Below are 19340 nucleotides of genomic sequence, written 5' to 3'. Positions count from 1 at the left end.
CTTCTCCACTGCTGTCTCGTCGATGTGGATAGGTGGTGCTCCCTCTGCTGTTTCCTGAAGTCCACGATCATCTCCTTTGTTTTGTTGACATTGAGTAAGAGGTTGTTTTCCTGAAACCACACTCCGAGTGCCCTCACCTCCTCCCTATAGGCTGTCTCGTCGTTGTTGGTAATCAAGCCTACTAATGTTGTGTCGTCTGCAAACTTGATGACTGAGTTGGAGGCGTGCATGGCCACACACTCATGGGTGAACAGGGAGTACAGGAGGGGGCTGAACACGCACCCCAGTGTTGAGGATCAGCGAAGTGGAGATGTTGCTTCCTACCTTCACCCCTGGGGGCGGCCCGTCAGGAAGTTCAGGACCCAATTGCACAGGATGGGGTTGAAACACAGGGCCTCAAGCTTAATGATGAGCTTGGAGGGTACTATGGTGTTGAATGCTGAGCTGTAGTCAATGAACAGCATTCTTACATAGGTATTCCTCTTGTCCAGATGGGATAAGGCAGTGTGCAGTGTGATGGCGATTGCATCGTCTGTGGACCTATTGGGGCGATGCACAAATTTAAGTGGGTCTAGCGTGACAGGTAAGGTGGAGGTGATATGATCCTTGACAAGTCTCTCAAAGCATTAGTCATTTAGTTCAGTTACCTTTGCCTGCTTGGGTACAGGAACAATGTTGGCCATCTTGAAGCATGTGGGGACAGCTGACTGGGATAGGGACTGATTGAATATGTTGTTGAACACACCAGCCAGCTGATCTGCGCATGCTCTGAAGATGCGGCTAGGGATGCAGTCTGGGCCGGCAGCCTTGCGAGGGTTTTTTATTTTTATTTGACCCCCTTTTCACCCCAATTTCGTGGTATCCAATTGTTAGTAATTACTATCTTGTCTCATCGCTACAACTCCCGTACGGGCTCGGGAGAGACTAAGGTCGAAAGCCATGCGTCCTCCGAAACACAACCCAACCAAGCCGCACTGCTTCTTAACACAGCGCGCCTCCAACCCAGAAGCCAGCCGCACCAATGTGTCGGAGGAAACACCGTGCACCAGGCTACCTTGGTTAGCAGGCACTGCGCCCGGCCCGCCACAGGAGTCGCTGGTGCGCGATGAGACAAGGATATCCCTACCGGAGCCTTGCGAGGGTTAACATGTTTAAATGTCTTACTCACATTGGCCATGGAGAAGGAGAACCCACAGTCCTTGGTAGCGGGCGATGGTACTGTATTATCCTCAAAGCGGGCCAAGAAGGTGTTTAGTTTGTCTGGAAGCAAGACGTCGGTGCCCGTGACGTGGCTGATTTTCCTTTTTTAGTCTGTGATTGTCTGGAGACCCTACCACATATGTCTCGTGTCTGAGACGTTGAATTGTGACTCCACTTTGTCTCTATACTGACATTTCGCTTGTTTGATTACCTTGTGGAGGGAATAACTAAACGGTTTGTATTCGGCCATATTCTCAGTCACCTATCCATGGTTAAATGCGGTTGTTCGCGCTTTCAGTTTTGCACGAATGCCTCCATCTATCCATGGTTTCTGGTTAGGGTAGGTTTTAATAGTCACAGTGGGTACAACATCTCCTATGCACTTCCTTATAAACTCACTCACCGAATCAACATATAAATCAATATTATTCTCTGAGGCTACCCAGGAACATGTCCCAGTCCGCTTGATCAAAACAATCTTGAAGCGTGGATTCCGATTGGTCAGACCAGCGTTGAATAGTCCTCATCACGGGCACATCCTGTTTGAGTTTCTGCCTATAGGAAGGGAGGAGCAAAATGGAGTCGTGGACAGATTTGCTGAAGGAGGGGCGGGGGAGGGCCTTGTAAGCATCGCGGAAGTTAGAGTAGCAGTGATCCAGTGTTTTGCCAGCGCGAGTGCTACAATCAATATGCTGATAGAATTTAGGTAGCCTTGTTCTTATTTAGGGTCCAAAAACATTACTTTTACGGCAGTAGGCTAAATCAGGATCACACAGGGTGTTTCTTGGTAGTCTTAAACAAGTTAACTATGAAACAAAAGTATACACCTCACACACATGGTTATGGGCTTAAAAAAAGAAGACACCTGTACCATGTCAGATATAGTTTAAATGTATTCAATTTTGAGATTGCATCCCAATATTACACTTCATATACATCACAGAAGACTGAAATATAACATAACCGTTTGTCATAGAAACACCAGATTTTCTGCGTTTATAAAAAAAAAAAAAAAAATGAAATTATGAAAAATATGAATAAGATTTGGCTGCAGGAAAGGGCTATGTCACATCACATAAAAAAAAAATACAATAAAACAGTACATCATATAACATCATTACACCTCTGCATATCTACAACACAAAATGTACACAACATAACCAAAAGAATGTCGACAGCTACTCTTCAAACATCTCATTCCAAAATCATGGGCGTTAATATGGAGTTGTTCCAACCTTTGCTGCTATAACAGCCTCCACTCTTCTGGGAAGGCTTTCCACTAGATGTTAGAACATAGACTGTGTGTGCTAGCATGTGAGTACTTGTGTGTCTCTTTACAGTCTGTGTCGTTCCATAACATGTAGTTTTATCCGTTTTTTTATCTGATTTTACTGCTTGCATGAGTTACTTGATGTAGTTATGGCTCTGTGTAGTACTGTGTTTCCCGGAGTCTGTTCTGGACTTCTGACCTTCTGACCTCGTTCTGGACTTCGGAACCATGTAGAGACCCTTGGTGGCATGTCTTGTATGCGTGGGAGTCTAAGCTGTGCGCAAGTCGTTTGAACAGACAGCTCGGTACTTTCTAATCAAATCAAATGTTATTTGTCACGAGCCGAATACTTACTTACAAGCCCTAAACCAACAATGCAGTTCAATAAATAGAGTTAAACTAAAGTTAAAAATTAAATAAAAAGTAACATGCAGTCAATCTCACCTTTACTTTAAGCCAGGAGAGATTGACATGCATGTTACTGATGTACCAAAGGAGGCTGCTGAGGGGAGGATGGATCATAATAATGGCTGGAACGGAGTTAATGGAATGGCATCAAACACCTGGAAATCATGTGTTTGATGTATTTGATACCATTCCACTAATTCTGCTCCAGCCATTACCAGGAACCTGTCCTCCCCAATTAAGGTGCCACCAACCTCCTGTGCGGTGTACATTTAAGGGACCAGCCGTGCTGCTCTGTTCTGGGCCATCTGTAATTTGCCTATGTCCCTCTTTGTGGCACTTGACCATATGATTGACTAGTAGTCCAGGTGCGACAAAACTAGGGCCTGTAGGACTTGTTTTGTTGATAGCAATGTCAAGAAAGCAGAGTAGCACTTTATTACGGACAGACCTCTCCCCAACCTAGCTACCGTTGCATCAATGTGTTTTGACCATGACAGTTTACAATCCAATTTCCACATTATTGATTACAAGATTTAGTTGAGGTTTAGGGTTCAGTGAATGTTTTGTCCCAAATACAATGCTTTTAGTTTTTTTAAATATTTAGTACTATCTTATTACTTGCCACCCATTCTAAAACTGACTTCAGCTCTTCGTTAAATGTTGCAGTGATTTCACTTGCTGTGGTAGCTGACGTGTATAATGTTGAGTTATCAGCATACATATACACACAGGATTTACTCAGTGCCAGTGGCAGGTCATTAGTAAAGATTGAAAAAAGTAAGGGGCCTAGACAACTGCCCTGAGGAATGCCCGACACTACCTGGATTATGTTGGAGAAGCTTCCATTAAAGAACACCTTCTGTGTTCTGTTAGACAGGTAACTCTCGATCGACAATATAGCAGGGCATGTAAAGCCATAATACGTACATATTTCCAGCAGCAGATTATTATCGATAATGTCAAAAGCTGCACTGAAGTCGAACAAAACAGCTCCCACAAGCTTCTTATTATCAATTTCTTTCACCCAATCATCAGTCATTTGTGTAAGTGTTGAACATGTGTGCCACTCCCGATAATCATGCTGAATTAATTTACTGTGAAATAGCATTGTATCTGGTCAAACTCATTTTTTTCCAAAAATGTACTAAGAGTTGGTAGCAGGCTGATTGGGTGGCTGTTTGAGCCAGTAAAGGGTGCTTTGCTCTTCTTGGGTAGCAGAATGAGGGCACTCACTTTCCTGTGAGGGCACACACTATCCTGTAGGCTTTGAAGAGATGATGAATAGGTGTGGCAATATATTACCATATCATTCTCAGTCATGTTCCATCCAAGCTGTCAGACTCAGGTGGCTTGTCATAGTTGATAGACAATATGTTTCATCTCTTCCACACTCACATTACAGAATTAAAAATTACGCTTGTGTTTCATAATTTGGTCAGTTATGAATGGATGTGTAGGTTTGTTGGCATGTCATGCCTTACAGTTGCTAATCTTACCAATGAAAAAAGTTGTTGGCAATATCAGTGGGTTTTGTGATGAATAAGCCATCGGCTTCAATGAAGGATGGACCTGAGTTCGCCTTTTTGTCCAAAATTGAATTTAAGGTGATCCAAAGATTTTTACTACCATTCTTTATATCATTTCGTTTTGTTTCATAGTGTGGTTTCTTCTTTTTGCTTAGTTTAGACACATGATTTCTCAATGTACAGTACGTTTGACGTTCAGCAACTTATTTTCTTAATGGGTGCATGCTTATAAGTAACTGGAATAAGCAACTTCATAAATGTGTCAAGTGCAGCGTCTGGTTGCTCCTCATTACACACAATAGAACAGCAAATATTCTTTACAACATAGGAATCACTACAAAACTTATTGTATGACCTCATACACTATATTAGGCCCAGCCTTTGGAACTTTGGTTTTCCTAGACATGGCTACTATATTATGATCTCTACATCTAATGGATTGGGATACTGCTTTAGTGCAGAATTAGTAAAAATGTGATCGTTTATTTCATTCCTATGCTGTTTGTAAACACCCTGGTAGGTTGACTGATAACCTGAACCATGTTGCAGCTTGAAGCTTCCTTTTGAGTGGACAGCTTGATTAAAATCAGTCAATATTTAGGTGACCCAGAAAATATACCTCTGTTGATGTCACATACATTAAGCATTTTACAGACATAAATGTTCTGTTACTAGCAATTATCGATTTCATTAACCTTGTTTTTAGGTTAAACATCGTTAATTAATAGAAGAACATCAAACCCCTCCTGCTTCTAAACATGTTGACTTTACACTGCAGTGTATGTTAATGTTGGCTATTTTTATTGCTTTACTGGAAGGCTTAGAGGTAGATAGGACAGTGATATTTATGTTTGAGTTGATAGTGTAGGGTGAACTGCACACAGTGGCCTTCCTACTAGGGCAAACCACCTCAGTGCTAGTAATGTAACTCAGGTTCATAGTTTATTAGTAGTTAGTGATACTACTAATAAAAAAATAAGTGTACAATGTTTTGTCCCTTTAAATGGCTTTTATTAATTACTTATTAGAGAAAACCCAATCTCTCACACACCTATCCTTCACTACATCAGAATCACTCAACAAACATAACATACGTTGGGTTTTTCGAAACACAGCACAAGTCAACAGAAACTTAGCTTAAAATATACACAATGTTGTCTTGGTAATTACTTTAAAAATGTTGGTCTCTTCCTTTAAAAACGTTTCACTAACATTATATATATAAAAAAAGGTGGTAAAGATAAGAACAAAAACAGAATGTAAGGTGGTGGATTGTAAATCCCAGGCAGCCAGAGGCCTCCCTCTTATATAGCCTTCACAGCGTCGTCTATCTCAGAGATCTGATCTTTTAGCTGGTTCCACTGTTCTGGGTTCAGTGAGATACCTGGGGACAGAGCAGAGACCAGTCAGACAGATGGGTTAGTAAACTGATCTAGTATCAGTGAAATACAGACCAGAGAATAGTTAGACAGAGGCAAGTCCACTGATCTAGGTTCCGTTATAGAATCCGGAGTGTAGCATTACTGGGCTTGATGTCAAACATGAAATCTGGGTAACCACTGTACAGTCGTGGCCAAAAGTTTTGAGAATGACACAAATGTTAATTTTCAAAGTCTGCTACCTCAGTTTGTATTATGGCAATTTGCATATACTCCAGAATGTTATGGAGAGTGATCAGATGAATTGCAAAGTCCCTCTTTGCAATGCAAATGAACTGAATCCCCCAAAAACATTTCCACTGCATTTCAGCCCTGCCACAAACGGACCAGCTGACATCATGTCAGGGATTCTCTCGTTAACACAGGTGTGAGTGTTGACGAGGACAAGTTCGAATTGAGTTCGAATAACAGACTGGAAGCTTCAAAAGGAGGGTGGTGCTTGGAATCATTGTTCTTCCTCTGTCAACCATGGTTACCTGCAAGGAAACACGTGTCGTCATCATTGCTTTGCACAAAAAGGGCTTCACAGGCAAGGATATTGCTGCCAGTAAGATTGCACCTAAATCAACCATTTATCGGATCATCAAGAACTTGCAATTCATCTGATCACTCTTCATAACATTCTGGAGTATATGCAAATTGCCATCATACAAACTGAGGCAGCAGACTTTGTGAAAATTAATATTTGTGTCATTCTCAAAACTTTTGGCAACGACTGTACAGCTCGGTCTATGAATTTGAGAGCTGTTACATTTCTCCAGCCCCATCACCAAGCTTTTTACCAAAACAGGGTCGGGGTGTCTTTGTTATGGTTTCAACTGCTGATTGTCCCTTTAGAAATGAAAGTATAAAATACCCATACTGAAATGTGACTTCACTTAATGAGTTTATAATAGACAGTTAATTAGTTCATACCTAGCAGTTTACAAATCATGAATAAACAAATATATATCCTTGTTGGATGAAGCACCAAAATGACAATAAAACTATTTTAAGCAATGATTCATCAATCCATATGTCTGTATAGCAACAGCATGTCTGTTGGTTCAGGGGCCAGGTGACTCATTTATAAAACACTACGTAAACACAAAAGATGCCCCAAAACATGTGTGTACCAGTTCATGCAAAAGTTGGCATTTATAAAAACGGAACTTGACGTGAGAATATGCTTATCCTCCCGTAAACTTTAGACCACGCGTACAGACAGTTTCTAGTGGTTGAAATATTTCATTGCAAGAAGGCAAAAGTAGCTTTGGGGAATAATTTTAGCAAGCTAAATATAATAACAAGATGAAATAATTTGCCATTAGTGAGAAGAACGAAAATCTATGTATTTTATCTTTGCCTTCTAAAATAGAAATAGGCATCTACTTCCTATTATCTATTTAATTTCCACAATCGTTGCATTATAAATTCCTCACCTTTTCATACTTGCAAAATAGCCTATAGGCCTACAACAAGTTAGGATAGGCTAGCATTCGTCACATCTCTCATTTAATTGGACCTACTTCACAGTAGTAAATAGATATGCTATTTCAAGTATTTTGCTCTATGAGATCTGATCCGAAGAGCAGTTTAACGGTATAACAGATGGTTCATTTTTTCCATTGATGATTTGCAGGCTACATCTGAATACTTTAATGTCAAATTTCTCAAATAGACCATATTTAATTTATAAACATAATACTGTATATCATAACCATTGCAGAATACATTCCTCATATTTTCTGGACATGATAAGTTAACATTCCTGAAGTAGCCATACAACAAATTACCATGCACCCCTCATTTAATTATCCCTATTAGATATGCGATTATAATTTTAAGTTTATGCTCTATGGAGCTGCATGGTAGTGCAGTTTATAACATACAATAGAATTCAACATGTGAACAGACAGTTGATATTTTGTATTGAAGTGTAGGCTACCAAAATAACCAGCAAAATGAACAGTCCCTTGTTTACATAGTCATGATATCGAATCAAAATAATTTATTTTCACTGCAAAAGAAAACATTCTGCCAACACCTCCAAAGACATTCGATTAAGTTCACCATTGCTATTTTCTTTAGATACTCTCTTGGCCTGATTCCAATACTTCCAAAGTATACAGCAAATAAGGGCGTTATTGTCACCATAAAAGATGAATGATGGGTGTTTTTCAGGCAGAGTTAGAATTCTCAAGTCTGAATTATAACAGGAAACATGCGTGTATGGTGTGAGCAAAGTTAATAAATCTCAATATTTTTGAGCGTGCTCAGCCTTTTCAGAAATGGCGCAGATATTTGGTGTTCAATTTACGCAACGGTTATAAATAAGGCCCCAGGGGCCCTGCTGTAGGATTCACACCCCAATGACAGGTTTCTTACCTTTCCTGCCAGGCTTCATCTCCCCCTCCTGATCCATCCAGTACTCACGGATGTCGATCAGACATTTACCTTTGAATTCACGAACGCTCACATACCGCATCTTCCCAATCTAAAATAAAAAAGTAACGCAGAGACATAAAACCATATGGACATGCAGCTAATGTTGCATCGTTTCTACTGGGGGTGGAATAACACTGTTCTTCTTCAATGCTTACCTGGAACTTGTTGTCATCCTTGTCCTGGTTGCGACTTCCCTTGGAGGTTCCACCAGGCTTGGAACTCTCTCCCCCTTTCGGTTTCTTAGCTGCTGGTTTCTCTGGTGCTGCCTGCTTTCTCTTCTTGGACTACAACAGGGGTTCATTTCAAAACGTCCCATCAAAATGTATAAACATTTGTTTTGAAAGTGCAAAATGAACTTTCTGATTACAATATGGACATCAGCATCAAAAATACTATATAAAAACACAGCTTCCATATTGAACCTGTCTGAGCATTTTGAAATATGTGTCCTTTTTTACTTTATTGACTGAACTACAAAACAGTCACAAGAGTACTGTGGCTGTCTTTACTCTGTGGCTTTGGATACAACACAGGAGTCTGTCTGTCTGTGTGAAAGGGGGGGGTCAGTCACGTTTACCTTGGTCTCAGCTTCACTGTTGGAGTCACTGCCACTGCCACTGCCAGAGCTTGAGGACAGAACTTCCTTTGATTTGGGCATCCTGGAAAAGGAGGGATGCAATAGCTGAGTAAATGCTATCCTTCCATAGGACTTCATACAATGTTTTCAAATAAATATACATTACAATCTGCATGATTTTGTTCAATCATAGTGTTTTGTCTCCCAATTGGAGCAGGAATCTAAGGCACTGCATCTCAGTGCGAGAGGCGTCACTACAGACCCTGGCTCGATTCCAGGCTGTATCACAACCAGCCGTGATTGGGAGTCGCATAGGACGGTGCACAATTGGCCCAGAGTCGTCCAGGTTAGGGTTTGGCCGTCATTGTAAATAAGAATTTGTTCTTAACTGACGTGCCTAGATAAAGGTACAAAATAAATCTTTAAGTGTGAAATTGGCCATCATATGGCGCTATTATTCATTTTATGTCCTTTGTCATCTGTGTCCAACTGGAAAGTATGCAGCCAGCTATACACTCGTGTTCCCTGGTGACCGGCTCGTACAAAAACATCCTCCATTCATGTTGCAAGGTGCGTCAGTTTCCTTCTTAATAACTAGCTTTAACGGCGAGCCGCCGGGAGAAAAAAAAAACCTGGGAAAATATACTTAAGTTGAGGACTACGGTCCAAACACTTAAAAGACACACCCTCGCGTTATGCACTTTGGGGAAATGATTTGCAAACGCCCCTTGCTTGGGTACGTATGCCCCTCAGCCCTCGTTTTTAGTCGGCTTTGCGAGTGTATAATTATGTTCACTCCTGGCCTGAAACTCCCCATAATTCAATTCGCGACGACTGTACATCCGCTAAAAGTCCGCGAAAATAAACGTCAATGGAGATGTCAACATACAAGTGTAAGTAAAAACGAATGCAAATAAGTTAGAAATTTTGCTATTACGTAAAGAGTAAATGTATTTTTGTTTGGTTATCTTTTGGAAATTGTAGAAATAAAACATTTTCATTCTTCAGAAGTTCCAGCTAGGTAGGCTAACGTTAGTTCGGTAAATAATTAGTTTGTGAGCTATTATATAGTAGGCGTATATTAATAATGATATATTTAATATAATTAGACATTCACTCATAATTGACTGTAGCGCATATAAAGCACCCACAAATTAAAACACAATCATCGCGGGATGAACGAGTGACGAATTTCCGGCCAAGGGTGGTCCATTTGAAAATCATTCTTTCCTTTTTTTCTCTTTTTATTTTATTTATTAACAACAAATCAATACAGGAAGTACATGTGGGAACACAAGTATATATAAATAATATACAAAGGACAATTGGGCTAGGGGGTACAATATCACATTACACAAGGACCTTAAGGGACATACATACACTTATTATTCTGACAGCTTTTATGTTAGTAGAGTATTTAATTGTCTTAATATACAGTTCAATTTATTTTTGTAAGGTAAGAAAATGTGGTGTTTTGTTTGTAAATTTACATTTGTGAATGACATTTGGCCAAAAGAATAATGAAATGAATTACATAAAAATGTTTCAGCTTATTTTTATCGTATGTAAAGAATCCAAGCAGTACATCTCTCCACAATAGTGTAAAATCTTCATAAATGTGTTCAATTATAAATCCACTGATGTCTTGCCACAGTTTTCTTACATGAATACAATGCCAAAAAAGATGCAACACTGTTGCTGGGTGGTCATTACAAAAGGAGCAATTTGAGTTTATGTTTTCCTTAAACTTCTTCATATAGTGGTTGGCAGGATAATATTTATGAATAATGTTAAAGGAAACTTCCTTAATTTTGTTAAGTAGGTATGTGTGTGGCAACATCCAAACTTTTTTCCAACAGATATTATCAATAAATCCATTCCAATAAGGCATGACATAAGGTATAGATTCAAACCTCGTTTCAGCAGGATGTTGTATCACTCTGTTGTTGAATGGACCAAAAGAGAAACAAATCTTTCCTACTGATGAGTCAACAGGGTCAATGGAAGGTAGGCTCTGAGGGTCAGGTCTTGACACGTTCCTGAATAATAGAGCAACACCTGAGGGAATGGCATCTAAAACAATTTCAAAATCTTTAGGTGTTACAGGGACCTTGTAAAGTGATAAGCATTCCTTATAATTGAGAAAAAGACCCTCTGTGTTTACCAGTTGACTCACCAATAGGATATTATTTCGGAACCAATATTCTAAAAACAAAGAAGTATTTTTATACAATATATCCCGATTATTCCATATATAATATCTGTGTGGAAAAAAGTTATGCTTATAAATTAAGGACCATGACAAGAAAACTTTCTGCTGTTCATCAGCAGGTTTCACTGGAACTTTGTCAATATTATAATTGCAAACCAACATGAAGTTAAGGCCACCAAAAGTAGAGAAGACATGATGAGGAATAAAATTCCACATAGAAGTGGGTCTTCTTAGGAATTGTTTTATCCAATTGATCTTAAAAGTATTATTTAACGTAGTAAAGTCCAGAAAATTCAGCCCACCATTCTCATAAGTGTTCATTACAACAGTTTTCCTGGTGTAATGGGTACGGTTTCTCCACAGAAAGTTGAAAAGCATCTGGTCTATCTCCTTGCTTATTTTACCGTCATGATATAAAATAGAGCGCCATATGTTGGTCTAGAGATACCTTCAGCCTTGGTTATTAGGACTCTTCCTTTTAAAGATAAGTCCCTCTGTAGCCTTTGATTTAGCTTCTTATGTTTTTATAAGAGGGTTAAAATGTAGTAAGCCTCTAGACTTCTGATCCTTTGTAATGGTTATGCCTAAATATGTACGTTCTTCTTTTACTGGAATACCATAATATAAAGGTGTCACACAGTCTTTGACAGCCATGAGTTCACATTTATTAATGTTAAGATATAGACCAGACGCTTTGGAACAGGATTGTATCACATTGATCGATATGGGAATTTGGTTAGGGTCTTTCAGAAAAAGTGTAGTATCATCAGCCAGCTGGCTTATAATAATTTCTTTACCAGCTATGGAAATACCTTGTACAGGACTATTATTTAAAGAATTTGTAAGAAGTTGGGTGATTAATAAAAACAGGTACGGAGAGATAGGACAACTTTGCCTAATTCCTCTCTTTAACTCAAATCTAGGTTAGGTGCCATATTTCAATTTGATAGAGCTGTTGCCATTTGTATAGAGAGTCTTAATAGACTTACAGAAAAAAATCCCCAAAGCCAAGTCTCTCAAGGGAGTGGAAGAGGAACTGATGCTCTACTGTGTCAAATGCTTTATAAAAATCTAAAAATAATATGAAGCTATCCTCAGTTATTAGGTCTGAGTAGTCAAGTATGTCTAATACTAGTCTGATATTCTTAGAAATGTCTGTTCCTCATGGAGCCAGACTGTGTTTCATCAATGATTGCATCCAGGACTTCTTTAATTATTTTTGCAAGTAGTAAGGCTAATATCTTATAGTCATTATTAAGAAGACAAATTGGACGCCAGTTATCGATGAGCAGCACTTCTTTTTTAGGCTTAGGTATCAGTGTTATTAACCCCTGACTCGTTGTAGGAGGGAGAACATTGTTTTTAATACTCTCTAAAAAGACTTCAAATAGGAAGGGAGCTACTTGTTCAGAAAATAATTTGTAAAATTCTGATGTAATTCCATCAACACCTGGTGATTTATTGTTCTTTAGATGTTTGATAGATTCCATAATCTCTTCAACTTTGATGGGTTCATCACACTGTTTAGATTCTATGTCACTGATAGAATGAACATTATTCAGTGAGTCAAAAAACATCTGTGGATTCCTGACAGTACGTAGAGCTATACAATTTTCGGTAAAAACTGCTACAGTATTTAGCGATTAATTTTTGGTCATCTGTAATAACACCATCAATGTTTAAGTTATGGATAGTGTTATTTGTAGAGTGAAATTTCTCAAGTCTAAAGAAATAGGATGAATTCTGTTCTCCCTCCTCAATCCATTTTTCCTAGATCTAATAAAAGCTCCTTCTGCTTTTAATCTGTATATATATTACCCAGTTTATTTTGTAACTCAATCAGTTCCATCTTCTCCTCCCCCGAGAGGCTGGCTGGGGACCTCTGAGAAAGGGAAGTTATCTTAATGATCACCTTTTCCTCCTCAGCTCTTCTGGTCTTAGCAAGATTCCTACCATATTTTCTAAGGTATTTGGACACCTCAAATTTAAAGAGCTCCCAGTTCTTGCAATAAGATTTTTCTTCACAAGCCCTTTCCCAGAAGTGTGAAAGCAGATCTTTAACCTCAAACTTAACTATATCATTATTTAATAACGAGCTATTTAGCTTCCAGTAGGATGCTCTACCAAGGTTAGTATCAGGGGTAAATATTTCGATATCAATGTAAAATGGCCCTGTGGTCTGTGAGGGGAGTAGTACAAATATTTGTAGTAACACACTCACCATCAATACATTTGGATATAAGCCAAAAATCTATTCTGGATTGTCTGGAACCTGTTTTGTTACTCCAAGTGAATGATCTGTCGGCCAGAAACCTCTCTCCATATATCAGTAAGATCAAACTTTTCCATAAAAAGTATTAAACCCAAATTCTGATTGGTTGGCCTACCTGGGGGCCATCTATCAGTTGAATTATCTATAGTAATGTTAAAGTCCCCTCCTATCAATAATAACGAATTCGGAAATTTAGATAACCAATGAAGTATATGTTTCTCTATAGATTCAAGCAACTCATCATTCTAATGTTTGGTGTTGTACCTGTAGAAGTTTACAGTAATGAGCGTAATGTCATTGTAACTGATCACAAGACCAATAAAGTGACCAAAGGGGTCACATTCCGAGTGTAGAATATTACCAAAGGTATTTTTCATTGTAGTGACACCAGCGGAGCGTTCAGATCCATGGGAAAGCCAAATATCGTTGCCCCACTGTGATCTCCAGAAGTTGGCATCAGCCGAAATTGAGTGAGACTCTTGAAAAAAGCGGAAATCTGTTCGAAATTGTTTAGCAAATAAAAATAAGGCCTTGTGCTTCACACTGTTTCATAACCCCCTAACATTAAGAGAAACTATAGACAAAGACAAAACAACAAAGATTATATAAAAGTATAAACTGTAGTAGGATGAGTCAAACGCAGGAGCAGTGAACGTAAGTGATAAGGAACCGAGATCTGCACCATTTAAGTCAACTTAAAGTGAAAATAGCTTATTCCATAAACTCTGAGCTAGATTTTATCCGGCTTTTGAAATTCAACTCGACAGAATATTATGTTCAAGACCAAACCAAGGTTTCTTTGTAGTAAGAGAGACTAAAAACCCTCTTTAGTGTAATCAGGAACTATTCTGAGAAATAAAATTCAAAATAATAATTTAAATAAAAGGGTACCTGCTATTTTAAGTGCATATGAAAACTGATCATATTTTTTTTTAAATTCAAAATGTTTTACATATACATGTTCCGAAGACCCTTTTCACTTGGAAATAAGTATTAATAACTAAAGTGTCCACTTAATTTGAGGGCTGAGTGGGTAGGGTGTGTCTTTTAAGTGTTTGGACTGCAACAACTGTCTTAATAAAACACATTTTCCCACCAAAAATGCTACTTCCTGATGTTCAGCCAATCAGGTTGTAGCAGTCTGGCTGAAGGTCGTCACTAGTTACCGCAGCCAAAAAGTCCTAAACCAGGTATATTTCTACAATTGTTCTTCTTAAAAATGTGATTCTAACCTTAACCACATTGCTAACCTTATGTCTAACCTTAAATTAAAAAGCTACTTTGTTTTCATTCATCTTTATGTGCAGCATCAGGAAGTAGCATTAGCCACTCTACTAGCATGGTGGTGGAAAGTTGTTTTATTAAGACAGTACGCATATTTGTCGTGTTTTTCATGCCGCTCGCCATTAAAGCTAGTTAAGGCGGAAACCGACGCCCTTGCAGCCTGAATGGAGGATGTTTTATGTACGAGCCGGTCGCCGGGGGTCATGAGTGTATAGCAGGCTGCGTACATTCCAGTTGGAAGCAGATGGCAAACGACGTATAAGGAATAATAATGCCATCTGCCGGCCGGTTGGGATACCTCATACTGTAGACATCTTGGGTTGATAATATGCAGATATCTATAACATTTCCACTGAACATTTTCCAGCCTAGAAAAATAGCTACAATATAAAACGTTTTACAGACAGTTTATGCGAGTAAAGTCAACTGTATAAAAATATATCACGACAGCTGTCATGTAAACAGGAAGTTTCGGTACTATTTTAAAAATGCCGACGGATCATTTGTTGGTTCAAAATGGTGGGATCTTTAGGTGTTGGTCAAATTAATTATGCCAGAAACGGCGCTGGAAACGCCTTTATGAGCAAATATTGACAACAACCATAATTTCAAAGTAAACTTGGAGTCACGTGTTTATATGGTGTGTTCATCCCACTACGACTTGGGAAACCATGCAGTTTATTAGGCTACAGATGAAATAAGTTATGAGCTGACTTGGTGGAAATCCACGGTGATCTTGACGCTACTTTTCCAAAAATATCGAGTGTCCTATTCTGGTGACATGATGATCGATGCTTGACTGCCATTTGACAAATAAAAATATTCTCGCTCTTATCCATAATAATCAGGGGTTCCCAAATGTTTTCACTCGGACCCCCTTCCAGCGCGCGTACGCACAAGCACTGTTCATGACAAATTGTTCTCACCCCTCTTGTTGGTGGGGAGAATATTGCAGGTTTATAGCTTAGGTCTTGCATTCTACAAATTGTCATGTGGTGCGAAGAAAATTTTGCCTAGCTACCGTTTCCCCTCACGCTGGACCCAGAAGCTGTCCACGTGATCATCGAATATGCAAATGAGTCATTGTTCTGTTCACTATTTTCATTCGCAATATAGGACTGTTTCGCTCGAATTATTGCACAGCTCGTTTAGTTATTATAGTACACATCTTCTAGATAGGTAGGCCTGAATTAACCAAAAATGCTAAAATGTATCACGATCAAATCAATCAAGCATGCAACAGCAGCGTCATTGCAGCACGTTACAATGTTGCATATAACGATAGCTTTGCACAGGGGTTCGCTCTAGGTATGAAATCTACATAGCAACATTAGCTACAGTACTTACGTGCAATGTTTCACTGTATGAGCTCGAGTGTAGTGTTCGCGGATGCTGTGTGTGAAGGCGGTAGATACAGGCCTGCAAAATGTCTACCCTAGTGGTTCGAGGTTTACCAGATCTTGATTCCAAATGAACTGGATGAAGTACTTTCACCACAAGGCTGTCCTACTGTTCCGGTGATCTAGAAGTCAGTCGCGCGAGTTTGCTTCAGGTTCGTTGCACCCGGACGTACCGTTTATATTGAATTGTGGGAAATTATGTTCTCTTTCTGTGCTTCTGGTCACAGTTAGGCTGTGTTCCTAATTTTAAAGCGGCAATCTGCGGTTTGAAGCAACAACAAAGCAACACCGCGCCGCTGTTTAGGTAAATAGCTGAGGGATGTTTCTAGAGAAATGTAACCAGTAACCACTAAAATTCATTGACAGCTATGGATGCAAGGACTTACTTACCATACACAATATACAAATTATAGTATATACCATGTTATGAGGCTATACAGTGTTTGTTTACAATTGCATTGTTTGCAAACATTGGAGTAAAACACGATAATATCTTGGTTTCTGACAGGGTACGACTGTTCATGAGGCATTTATAAGTTCAATTCTTCAAAAAATCTATGGGTTATATTGTAGCGATGCTCGATATACAATTCCCACAACTGGGGTAACCCTATTCGTGCGATGCGTAGGGTGTTTGCCTTTCACACCAGTGATCCGGGTTTGCTTCCCTGCCGTTTGCCCGTTTCCTACAATATCATGAATTTAAAAGTCCAAAACGGGAAGTTGCAAATGCATATTGCCCCCTTTAAAAGCCACATTTACAGTCTTTATGCTATTAAATAAAATACATGCATACAGAAAGCATCTGTATTGATAGTAAATTTGACAACAGTTCTGTAGAAAAAAATGCATACATTTTAGCAATCACTAAAATATCAAAATAATAATGTATTATATCAATGCTTGTAAGAGTTGTTTTAGGTTCTGTGAACTAGGCCTAGACACAGTGCACTATCTGATAGGTCTATATCCAATTAATTTCCTTTGCATCAGGTCAACATTAAGGGTTAATTTATCTCTTGGTTCATTATACAGCTGAAGGTTCCATTTTTGGAAGAAAGGATGTTATTGTTGAGAGTAGGTTAAAGGTGACAAGATATTTGTAAACAGAAGCAAACAATTGCTCCACATTGTGATGCCCTGATATGAAAATCTTCCTTGGCACAGTGTTAAGGACGGGTCAAAGTACATTGGTAACCTTAGGGGAAGAGAACATAACATTTGTGTTTTATAATTCGGTTTACAAGTTCCCTTTAACGTGTCATCCTGAGCCTCTGGGTTCAACCAAGGGTCATATTCACCAGGCACCAAATGGAAAGTAAAATGGAATGAAACAGGGACTACCTGAACTTGTCCAATAAGAAACCATTGTTTTCATTTTCCTTTCCAAAACGTTTTGCTATAGGGTGCACTCACAGCAGAACTGTCCAGTACTGGCCCACATCTGTTAGGCACACCCAGGACAAGCCACAACATGTTAGTCACCACTGGTGTAGCTATTATGGCCAGGGTTATAAGGACACTCAGGAAATTATCTTCAAATCAGTTTTGAATCTGATGCAGATGCAGGACTTTGACACATAGTAGACATTGTTTGTTAACCCATGAAAGTTAGCACAAAGTACCCTAAAATTAACCTCCAGAAAGGTCAAACTCAATATAGTAAGGTCAACTGATGCTCTGTAATGTTCATTATAGGGACAACAATTATTCCTCAAATGCACCTGCATTTCTTAGAAACACTAGCCAATGTTGCACAATCAATCTAGCTTTATAAATTGTCGTTTGTCACTTCATCAATTGACGTATGTTTCAATCACAGGTGAACTGTTGACAGATGTTCCTGTCCTGTGTTCTAATTCTAATTATGAACTCCGATTATACTTTGAGCAAACCAATACATTTTTATGACTGGTTTATGTAAGTGTGCAAGCTCTCTCCCAATCCAAAAAAGATCAATCAAATAACATGTTGTGTCCTAAGCCAGCATAGTATTGATTGCAGGTGTGGTGTACACTTAACATAACTGTACACATAGTGTCACCTATCACACACTTTATGGACTGTTGCTTGCTGCTGTGCAAAGTGCACTGGGCCAATGAACTTTCAAATGGAGGCCAAGAGAATATCCCTAATTGATATGTTCCATTATTATAAGGATATAACTGTCTAGTATTTTATGCATCAATACTTCAGATATTTATGAGGATCTTTTTATTCCACAAAATAGTATAGTGTTAGTATCTCTGGTCCTTATGAACCTTAACTTGGGTCTTTGGGCACCCATTGTCAGTGAGGGCCAAGGGAATCTCAAAAATTCATTTTTGGATGCATGCTTTTTTTCTAGGCCCACCCCACAAATGACCAATTATATAATATGTATTTCTAAAAATAGAATATACTGTATGTATGTAGCCTAAGCAATAGCTTTAGGATGTGGTGAGTCAGTGGTCTGCTCTATTCACAAACAACAATATTTTGCTATGGTAACCGTTGACTGAAGTTCACTGTACAAATGGAATAACAATAGCACAATCTGATTACATGCAAATAAGGACATATCACTGTGTTCCTTCCAAGGGAATTAGCCTACAATGATAAACAGCTGCCTATCTGATTTCAGTTCAATCTGTAAGGACGTATCTAACATAGGTTTGAAAATGACTGTAAAAACAGCAGGTGATTGGGAGGCGGGACTAGCACAGGGGGTATCCACAACTTACATCACCATCATTAAGGCTATATAATGGAGTGAACTTCTAACATTAGCAGAAGACTCACTGACTGACAAGACATACACAGCTGAACACATTTGGATACTGTCTACTCTGTACCACAAGTACAAACAGAACTCTTGAAGAACACAACAAAGAAACAGAAAGCAAGCGCAAATCAATATGACTGGACAAGGTAATTACGCAACAGCTAATTTGATAGTTTTGTTTAAAATTGCCATTGAATTTAAGATTTTACCACAAATGAGACATTGTCTTATGTTTAATTGCTTGACTAAACTATGACTTTCTCTTCTCTCCAGATCTAACTGCCATTCTGGACTGTGCGCATCAGCTGCGTAAAGTTGGAGACGTCCTTGCTAGTGACACCCTGGACTGGAGATCCAAATTATTGGAAATATTGACAAAACATTACAAGAATATAATCAAAGTCAAGTGAGGGAGTTCAACCCACTCAGTGAAGATCACATTCTATCTCAGTCCGCGGTTTTGGTAGCTGTGCAGCAGTCCCGCCTGGTCGTTCAGAGGTGCATTTGTGGCCACCTGAGATGAAATCAAGAGGACAGTCTGCCTGGACCTGCCCCACAATC

General features: G+C 39.0%; 1 protein-coding gene across 2 annotated transcripts; it reads right to left on the bottom strand.

Annotated features, from left to right (window-relative positions):
- Nucleotides 1-5398: 5398 nt before the first annotated feature.
- On the bottom strand, nucleotides 5399-16119 carry LOC120044204 (activated RNA polymerase II transcriptional coactivator p15-like). Of its 2 annotated transcripts, none has more exons than XM_038988801.1 (5): nucleotides 15963-16119; nucleotides 8848-8929; nucleotides 8426-8554; nucleotides 8211-8319; nucleotides 5399-5788 (listed from the first exon to the last, which is right to left on the bottom strand). In XM_038988801.1, exons 2-5 carry the CDS (start codon nucleotides 8926-8928, stop codon nucleotides 5709-5711), a joined length of 399 nt encoding a protein of 132 aa, XP_038844729.1. In that variant the 5' UTR covers nucleotide 8929; nucleotides 15963-16119; the 3' UTR covers nucleotides 5399-5708. The 2 variants fall into 2 exon arrangements, with proteins under 2 accessions (XP_038844729.1, XP_038844730.1); XM_038988802.1 differs by lacking the exon at nucleotides 15963-16119 and adding an exon at nucleotides 10761-10785.
- Nucleotides 16120-19340: the final 3221 nt, after the last annotated feature.

This window comes from Salvelinus namaycush, chromosome 3 (assembly GCF_016432855.1).
Source record: "Salvelinus namaycush isolate Seneca chromosome 3, SaNama_1.0, whole genome shotgun sequence".
Taxonomy (NCBI): Eukaryota; Metazoa; Chordata; class Actinopteri; order Salmoniformes; family Salmonidae; genus Salvelinus; species Salvelinus namaycush.
This window is presented reverse-complemented; position numbering and strand designations above follow the sequence as displayed.